Source organism: Oryctolagus cuniculus, chromosome 10 (genome assembly GCF_964237555.1).
Source record: "Oryctolagus cuniculus chromosome 10, mOryCun1.1, whole genome shotgun sequence".
In the NCBI taxonomy this organism is placed as follows: domain Eukaryota; kingdom Metazoa; phylum Chordata; class Mammalia; order Lagomorpha; family Leporidae; genus Oryctolagus; species Oryctolagus cuniculus.
In genome coordinates, this window is record NC_091441.1 from 97606441 (window position 1) to 97615698 (window position 9258).

The window sequence follows — 9258 nt, forward strand, 5'->3', positions numbered from 1 at the left end:
GTGCGTGCTCACACACACATAGACACACACACACACAACAGGAAACAAAGCAGAGTGGGGCCTGCTCAGGGCCCAGCAGCCTTGTGTTGTTTTGATAGCTCACAAGACCCCACAGCAAAGAGAGTCCCCTTTTATTGCATCTGTTTTAGATCTTTAGGATCTGAGTGAAGTCAAAACCATGCTACAGGGGAGATTAATTCCACATTTTCCATGTTTGCAGTGAAACCAAAGGAAAGTTAGATGTCTGTGCAGCATAGCTGAGACCGGGGCGGGTGCCGATGGCCAGCCCCAGGATGTTCCCCTGGCGTGGCACAAGTGCCCCTAGTGCTGTGGCAGGGCAGCTGCCAGGGCAGTGGGGACCTCCCCTACCCCGAGCACTCTGGCCTCTGTGTTGGGGGTGAAGGCGGCTGGAGAAGCTCTGGCCCTCCAGGAAGACCTCCTGGGGGAGCCCACATCAACCACGATCCTGGAAGTGATTAAAAGGCACTTGCTGTCACGGGAGAGCTTTGTGCAGCAGCCAGACCACCGTGTGCCCTGATGGCTCAGACTCTCCTAGGCCTGGCCACAGGCTGACCTCCCTGATGCCCCACCTGTGCCCAGGGCTTCCTCCCGCAAGCCAGGGTGTGGCAGGGCAGCAGCTGGGGGAGTCACATTGCCCACAGTGTACTCTGTGCCAGCCTGGCCCAGAGCATGTGTTATGTAGATGTCTACTGTTTTTTGAAATGAATATTCTAGTGACTCTGGGAGAGTTGGGTTTTACAAGCAAAATGCATCTTAGGCAGGTAGCTTGCCCAAGGCCACTCAGCAAGGGAGTAGTCAAGTTCAGATTCAAACCCAGGCCACACAGCTCTGCAGCCTGTGCTCTTAGTGCACAGGCCAGAGGTTCCCGCTGGGCATCCCTCTGACAGTGTTTTCCGAGGACACACACGTGTGCTGCAGCCACAGTGCCCTGCGAGGAGAGGAAGGCTGGCACTGGAGTCCTGGGCCTGGGGTGGGAATAGCTGGAGCAGGCCTTGGCTAGCCAGGGTTTGGGAAGTGAGAGAGTGGTGACAGGTAGCATGGGCCTGGAGTGCCACATGACTGCCACACTAAGGAGCTGGGCCTTTGTTCCTGAGTTCTTGGACAAGAAAGTGACAAGCAGAAGTAGGGAGAGCAGGGGTGAAGGGACTTAGGAGTAGGGCGGGGGGGGGGGAGTTCACCAGGAAGCCGGGGTGTGAAGAACAAGCAGGAGGTGAACCCAGAGTGCTAAGAGGGAAGGCCCTGGCACCTCTGGCTCTGACTGGGTGCTCAGGAGAGCTGCAGTGCCCCTCACTGGTACAGCCCCAGCCTAGGCAGAGTGCTTGGTGGGCTCATAGCTGGATGTTGGCTCGCTGTCTGCATCTGTCAGTCTGGCCCAGCCACTGTGCACTTCCATGACACCTGTCTTTCAGCTCACAGTAGAGGCTCAGGAGTGAACCTCCACTGTAGAGACCAATAGCACTTATGTCAGAGGGCCCAGGCACCACCTGGGGCTGTGCTGAGAGCTGACGGAGACATGAGGAGGCACCTTGGCCAGGGTGAGTTGGGGCTGCTGGGAAGAAGGGCTGGCCTGACTGGGTGGGAGTGGTGGCCGTCGAGCAGTCTTGAGCGAGGCCCAGGCAGATGGAGGTATTTGTGAGGGTCTAGCCAGGTCTCTACAAGCCACAGGTGGAATGATTGGCAGTCCCCCTGGTTCTTCTCTCTCCCACTAAAGTGCCACTCACTGTCAGTGATGCTGGAACAGCTTGGCCGAAAGCCAGCCAGACAGGACTGGTGCTGCAACCTGGGGGCCAGGCTCCCTGGTTTGTGACATGTGGAAGGCCGGCGGATGTGGGGGTCCTCGATGTTATTGGATGCCCCGAGGAGAGTCATGAGGGCCCCAGAGGTTGCAGGGTTTTGTAGAGGTCGTGGCTCCAGCTCCATGAGAGCGGTCTTCAGCAAAGGTAGTGGCAGCAGTGGCTGTGGGGGGAGGAGCAGCTACAGGAGCAGCTCCCTTGGTCTGTGTTCTGAAGTGCTGGTTCACTCCCCTCTGTCTTACTGCTTGTCCACCAGGAGCCTGTGCTCAGTTCTTGGCCAGGCCTCTTCTCCCGGAGTTCATTCTGGAACCCGCATTCTCCAAACTGGCCTCAGGCATGTCAGAGCACCGTGCGTCTTGGCAGGAGCCTGGTGAGACAGTGCCGGGGATGGAGGCGTCCCCTGTGCCCTGCCCTTTCTAGCTGAGCGTCCTGGGGCCCCTTCCCCACTTTGCCTTGTGGCCGCTGTAGCTCTGTCTCCCTGTTCAACCACGCCAGGCCAAACCACACCGGGCTGCCTCAAGGCCTTTGTACCTGCTGCACCTTGTACTTGATGGGTATTTCTGTGAGCCCATCTCGAAATGTTCTTCAGAGAACTTCCTGTCAGAGCTGGTGCTTTCCTTCCCAGAACTGCCAGCCCTGGCACAGCCCCCCAGCCCCTGAGCCACATCGGGGGCTGGACTACATACACTCAGCCACATCTAGCCCCTGCTCTGGCTATTTTATCTTCTTCCCAAACACAAAGTGAAAAAGAGGATGAAAAAGGAAACAGATGAGAATTGAAAGAAAAGAGCTGGTTTTTAAAATGCAGTACAAGCCTCTTCATGAGGAAGCCAGGCCGGGGAGAAAGGCGAGCAGGGCTGAAAGAATGGGAGGTCAGACTGAGGAAGCAGGGAGGCTGGGCAGTAGGTGGTCAGCAGGGGGAAGGAGAGACGAGGAGAGATCTGAGCCTGCCCAGCCCAGGAAGAACGGGTGCCAGGGTAGAACTGGAGGGCAGGGGGAATGTGGGCTGCAGGACTGGTGTCACCCATGGGGCGTAGGGGAGCCTGGCGAGTCTCATCCCCCTTGTTTGTTCTGAGGGTGGAGGAGTCATCATGTCCAGGAGTACCTGTCTCTTCCAAGGCCAGAGAAGATCTCCCCTGGACCTGCGCAGAGCCTGTAAGGGGGTCCTGGCCACCTGCCCCTTGTCGGCTGTGGGTCATGGTGAGACCCTGCAAACCCACTCTGGCCTTTGCTGTTGTCCCGAGTGCCTGAGTCCCTATCACACGAGACAGGAGCTGAGGCTCTCCCCTTGTTCGCCTCGGAGGCCAACAGATGTACAAACCCAGGCTCTCTCCTGTGCAGGGCACCTGAGCTGGCTTTGCTATTCTGAGTCATTGGTGGGCATGGGAGACTTTGTGGGAGCCCTGAGCCCAGAGCTTTGGGGCCATCGTCCGACATCCAAGCATTCAATGCTAGCAGAGAGAAAGGCGCTGGGGGCGGTGAGGTCAGAGTGGGGCCGCTGTCGAAGTGTCCCCAGTGTTGTGTTCCTCTTGCCCTTGGAGTGGGGCCCACTGCTAGGTATGTCTCCAAGGACTGGCATTTCAGTGCTACTTCTTTGGGCATCACTACAGTTTTTAGGGGGCTAAAAATAAAAGCCTGTCACTTTAAAAGTCAGTTCTTTTTATACCATGCTCAGAAAGCCCTCAGGATGTTACAGAGAATGTCTTACACTTGAACTGTGAGGAATAGAAGACACTCGGAGACACCTGCCCCATTAGTGTGGTCCCAACAAGAGACGGATCGATGGGTGTCCCTTCCCTGAGCGGGAAAGTTGGCGTCAGAGTAGAATGCTACAGTTGGCCTCCTCTCCCTGGGGGATTGTCACTGGCCAGTTCAAGAGTCAGGCTGGAAACCCCATGCGTGGCCCAGCTCCTAGCCCACCATGGCAGCCCCGCACTTGCTTTTGGGCCCTAGCACCTCTGCCGATCCTCCCTGTCATTTCCCCACTGTGTCACCCGCTGCAGAGCCAGGCTGCCTCCTGGGTTGGGGGTGCAGGGAGAGGGGGCGTTCAGTGGCTGCACTGACATCATCCTGAGCCCCCGGGCCCCTCAGCTCACCTGCACCCGATCCTCTCTTCTGTACTCAGGGGATTGTGGCTTCTCGCCCCCATAACGAGGATGAGCGCAGACATACAGAACACTTGTGCTGCTGGCTTGGGCTTCCCGAACCAGCCAGCCTACCGGGCCCTCCCGTGCAGGGCCTGTCGCAGCCTGCGCCCACGGCCTTGGCACATGTTTCCTGGCTGTCTCTGCTTCCGTTCACTTTCCTCCTTAGCTCCCCCATCCTGGGCCGTCATCACCCCCTCTTGTTCTCCCTCGTTTCGCCCTCTCCTCCCCATAGCCACATGGCTGCTCCCAGGTCATCCCCATGTGGCAGCCAGGGGTCATGCCCCTCAGCCTAGAACCCCCAGCACCTCTGCTGCCCCAAGGGTAAGGACGAAGCCGCCCCGCATGGCTTGCTGGGCCCAGCCTCATCTTTTCCCCCCTTCACAGCCCCTCACCCTAGGGCCTTTGTATACACTGTTCTTTTGGCACCGGTACTGGTACTTGTCCCACCTGCTGAAGTCCCCCTCAACCTTTGCTCATTCGCCACGTCCTCAGGGCCTCCTTCCCCCACCCCCTTTCTCCCCAGATAGTCCACTGGTCTGTGATGGCTTAGCACTGCCTCCTTCATCCAGTGTGCACCCTGTAGGCCTGGGCCTGTTGTCACCTGGGCCAGCAGTGTTAGGCCAGCTCCAGGAGGTGCTCAGTGAGGGGCAGAGGGCATGAGGAGAGTCGAGGCCACAGTGCGCAGGCTTTGCTTCAATGTGGAGCCCCTGGCACAGCTATTCCACTCAGCTGTGGGAGCCGGCCAGCAGCTGTGGGGGAGCTGATGGTCACAGCCGCACAGCGTTACAGAAATGGGCAGTCTGGAGAAACAGTGGGATGTGTTTAATGGCAAACGGTGTGTCAAGGGCCAGAGTGCTGGTGCAAAGAGCAGTGGCTTCCGAAAAATGGTGGCAACAGAGCAGGAGAAGGTGGTTCCGAATCAAGCCCCCAGGGGACAGGCGTGCCTTGTGGAGTCCTGGCAGTGTGTTGTCCGGTGAAAGAAGGCACCAGACAAAGGCAGAAGGGTCTTTCTTCCTACTTGTCTGTTCAGAGGTTCTTATTCTTTTTATCCCTATCATAGTACCTTTTTGTGGTGTGAATGAATTATTCTTTGACTTCTGTGATAAACCCACATGTTTGGCTAGACCAGAGACTCTGCTCTCCAGGGGGAGGGGTTCCAGAGCCCTGGAAGTGGCACTCTGAGAGTGCCTGATGGTGACCTTGGGCATCCCTTCCCGCCATGATCTGGAGGCTGGGGCTGCTTCCTAAGCTCCGGAGGGGCTGGGCCTGGTGTCCTGAGTCTGGGCAGAAGGTAGGTGCTGCTCAGGAACATGGGGGCCTGTGAGGTGCTCCCCAAGCTGCTTGGGTCTGCACATCAGGGCTGCAGATTGAGGGGTGCAGGGATAAGCAGATGTCCTGAGGCCACACGACCAGCAGCCCTCAGGCATGGCCAGAGGTGCGTGGAGGGAGATGCAAGAAGGCCAGGCCTCTCCTGTGTGTGTGTGTGGGGGGGACAAGACACAGGCTCCCCGTGCTTGAACTTGTGCTTTGGAGCCAAACCACAGGGCTTCACTGCCCAGCTTTGTTAGACAAGTCATTTAGCCTCATTGTGCCTTACTTTCTTCATTTCTTGTCTTCAAAGATTTATTTGTTTATTTTGAAAGTCAGATGGGGGTGGGGGCAAGAGAGAGATCAGAGATATATTGGGCCATCCTCTGCTGCTTTCCCAGGCCATTAGCAGCAAATGAATTGGAAGTGGAGCAGCTGGGACACCAGCCAGCGTCTGTATGGGATGCTGGCATCACAGGTAGCAGCTTCACCCGCTACACCACGGCACCAGCCCCTGCGCCTTGCTTTTTCTTTTGGAGAGATGGAGGCAATGAAAGCCCCAACCTGAAGGGTTGTGGAAGTGGTAGGCACATGTGGGTGCTCCATGAGTGTCAGCTGCCAAAGAAGCCCAGGGCCAGAGTGCAGGGAGTCATGGGGGGACCCCCAGAGCCCGGTCCTGCCAGCAGTTCTCCCTCATGTGCAGTCTGCACACCCTGACTGCAGAGAGGACTCAGGGATCAGCAGATGGGAGGGGCCTCACTCTCGAAGACTCTGGACCCTAGAAAGAAGGCATTTGGGGAGATGGACATCTCTCCTGGTCACTTGGTCCACACAGGCCCATCCAGCAGCAGAATCCTGCACTCCCAAACCTTTCTTCAGCTTCCCTTGTGCTAACTAAAGACCAGGGGCCCATAGACACCTGGGTCAGGCAGGAGGTTTCCTTCTTCAGCCCCTAGCCCAGCCTGCTCCTCCTGCAAGACTTTTTTTTTTTTTTTTATGTTTGTTTATTTTCATCTATTTGAAAGGCAGAGAGAGAAAGACCAATCTTCCATCTGCTCTTCATTCCCCTATGTGCCTGCAATAGCTAGAACTGGGCCAGGCCAAAGCCAGGAATCAGGAATTCTATCTGGGTCTCCCAAGTGGGTAGCAGGGACCCAATACTGTGACCATCACTTGCTGCCTCCCAGGGTGCATTAGCAGGGAATTAGATGGGAAACTGTGTAGCCAGCACTCGAACCAGGCACTCCAGTATGGGACGCTGGTGTCCCAAGCAGTGGCTTTAACACGCTGTGCCCAACACCTGCCCCTCCTTAGGGATTTCCTGAGAATCTAGGACCAGACCTCTGGCCTCTGCTTCACTGGACAGAGCAAAGTGAGGGGCAGTGGGAGTCAAGGGTCTATGTGGAAGGTCAGTTCTCATTTACCCTTGATAAAGCAAAGTCAAGGCTGCAGGGCTGACTGTGGACCCAGAAAGACCACAGGAATGTCTGCCTTTGGAGGGCTCTCGTGGCCCTCCAGGACAAGGGTGGCTTTGTCCCTGGGCCTCAGAAGGACAGGCCCTGTGTGGCAAGAGAATCCCTAGGGTTGGACCAGAGTGGGAGGTGAAGTAAGCAGCTGGTAGGCTGCCGGGCCGGGCCGGGCCGGGCCCCTGCATGGGTCTGGGCAGTGGGAGTTAACGGTGGCAGCTTCTGTCAGCGCCCAGCGGGACTGAGTGGAGGCACCCAGTGTCGAGTGCGCCCAGCACCTCATACATGTTTTTTTGGGCCCTCTGTCTCTATGTCTGCAAATTGGGTTCCTGTGAAACAGCTCTAAAAAAAAAAAAAAAAAAAAAAAAAAAGCAGAAGAGGAAAAGCAACAGGCTTGACTCCCCACTGTGGCCTTGGGTCCAGGGCCATCGGAAAGTCTGGGTAAAGAATGCTTTGGGCTCTCTCTGAGTCTCGTAGCAGCAGTGGAAACTTCCAGCAATGCTGCACCGGAGGCTGTTTGCACCGCCGCTTCCCCAGCTGCAGGCCCCCTCCCCACTGGCTTGCCCACACAGGGGAACATGACCGGCTCTTTCGGCTCTGCCTCTCAGGGTACAGTGACCTTCCCAAGGTCTGTCCTGTGCCCAGCGCGATGAGAAGGGGCCAGGCGCCAGGTGGGGCACCTCCCTGGCAGTGGACATCTTGGCGAGAACTCGGCAGCCTTAGAGGGGAAGCTGCCTCCCACAGTGTTTCAAGAAACTAAGTGTACAACCAGACAAGGCTCAGAGCCTTCCCTGAGCCCCGGGGACCGGGGCAAAACTTCTTGGGAAAGCCCACGGAGGCCATTAATCCGCCACCTTTTGATGCCTGTAGGCTGCTGAGGTCATGGTGGCTTTGCCCCGTGGCTGGCATGGGCCTGGCCTGCAGTGGACACTCAGCAACCCCTGATGAGGAAAGGGAGGTGACGAGTAGAGCTGCCGTCATGCCCAGGGTCGGCGCGTGATTGCAGGGCAGGTGTGGAAGCATGCCAGCTCCCAGCCACTGCTGCTCACTTGCGGACACTCTGTCCAAAACCACAGGAACTGGGCAGGTTTTCCCTGAGTGCCTAGGAGCCAGGTCTGCAAGACAGCCCTGGCCCATGACGTGTGGGAGCCCCTACTCGGGACATTTGGCAGGCTATGTGGCCAGCCCCCATGCTGAGCTTGGTGAGGGGAGCAAGGGCGAAGCTTCAGGAAGGCCACAGGACGACAAGTGTGGTCCAGGCTGCATGAGAACTGGACGCTGTGCCAAGTTTCTCACGCTGTGAGCTCTGCGCGATCCTCCCCACTTACAGAGAAGAAAGGGGGCTCAAGGCCCCCGTGCAGTGCATTCCTGCAGTGGTCCTCACGGGACTCCATCAGAGACCCTCCTGGGCTTGGGGCTTCCCCTTGCAGCCTCTGCCCCCCTGCCAGTCTGTGAAGCCAGGAAGAGCCTGAGTTGTGAGCAGGACCCAGGTGGATTGCCTTTATTTGTCATGGACCTGCAGTGGAGATGGTTAACACTCTCCAGTAGTTTACAGACAGAGCCTGGCCAACTGGAAGCTGGTTGTGCTCCAGAACTCCTGCCTAAATGCCAGCCGCCAGGGCTGGGCCTTCCTGACCCCTTGGTCTGTCTTGGGGAATGACTAGAGGCAGAGCTGCCTGCCCTCTGCTTTCCCTTACTGTGCTCGCTCCCTGCCCACAAGCATCCGAGATCCTCCATCCAGAGCCAGGAGTGGACTGGAAGGCATGGGGCCGGCCAGAACCCCTGGTGTGTGGGCAGTGGTGGGCAGAGGCAAGCAAGTGGGGCAGCCCGGGGCCTCTGTCCCTGCCCCTGACTGCCATGTGTTTTGCAGACAGTCTCCATCCTGGAGCAGCGGCTGACACTGACGGAAGACAAGCTGAAGCAGTGTCTGGAGAACCAGCAGCTAATCATGCAGAGAACGACACCATGATCGCGGGAGCAAGAATCAGGAGCGCAGTCGATTTGGGGGGTGGCAGGCCAGGGGTTTGTACCACGGGACTTGGGTAAATAAAGGGGACTCAACTCTGTGGGAATCACGTCTGTCCCCGAGCCCCAGGGCTTATGCAGTTCCGGCCCCAGCTTGCTCTTTGCACCTGGACCAGGCCTGCCCCTGGCAGCAGGAGACCCCACGACGAGGATGCTTGAGACCAGCCTGCCAGCCTCGGGTTCAGTTTAATATGAAGGAGTTGTTAGTGTTTGCTGCCCCTGGTCCTCAATGCCTGGCTTCCTACTCACCTTGCCTTTCCCACCATGGCATGGGTTGGAAACCAACTGCCCATTGGTTGGAAGCACCAGGAGTTTTCTCTGAATCTGTCAAAAGATCCGAGTGGGCACAGCTGAGTTTGCCCAGGCCCTCTGGGGTGGGTGGTGACTGTGCAGTGACCTTGATTTCCATTCTGCACATGTGCACTGAGGACTGGTGGCTTCCTTCTCCCTGCTTGCAGGAGGGCAGAGGAGTATGAAAATTAAAACTGACTTGACTGA

At 57.4% G+C, this 9258-nt stretch overlaps 1 protein-coding gene across 7 annotated transcripts in view; it reads left to right on the top strand.

Annotated features, from left to right (window-relative positions):
* Window positions 1-9258, top strand: part of POC1A (POC1 centriolar protein A) — a 76122-nt gene extending 66864 nt beyond the window's left edge. For all 7 annotated transcript variants that reach the window (XM_051852358.2, XM_070050755.1, XM_051852361.2 and 4 more), the window contains one exon: window positions 8606-9258. In XM_051852358.2, coding sequence (XP_051708318.2) covers window positions 8606-8704 — 99 coding nt within the window. In that variant the 3' untranslated portion in view covers window positions 8705-9258. The remainder of the gene's footprint in view (window positions 1-8605) is intronic.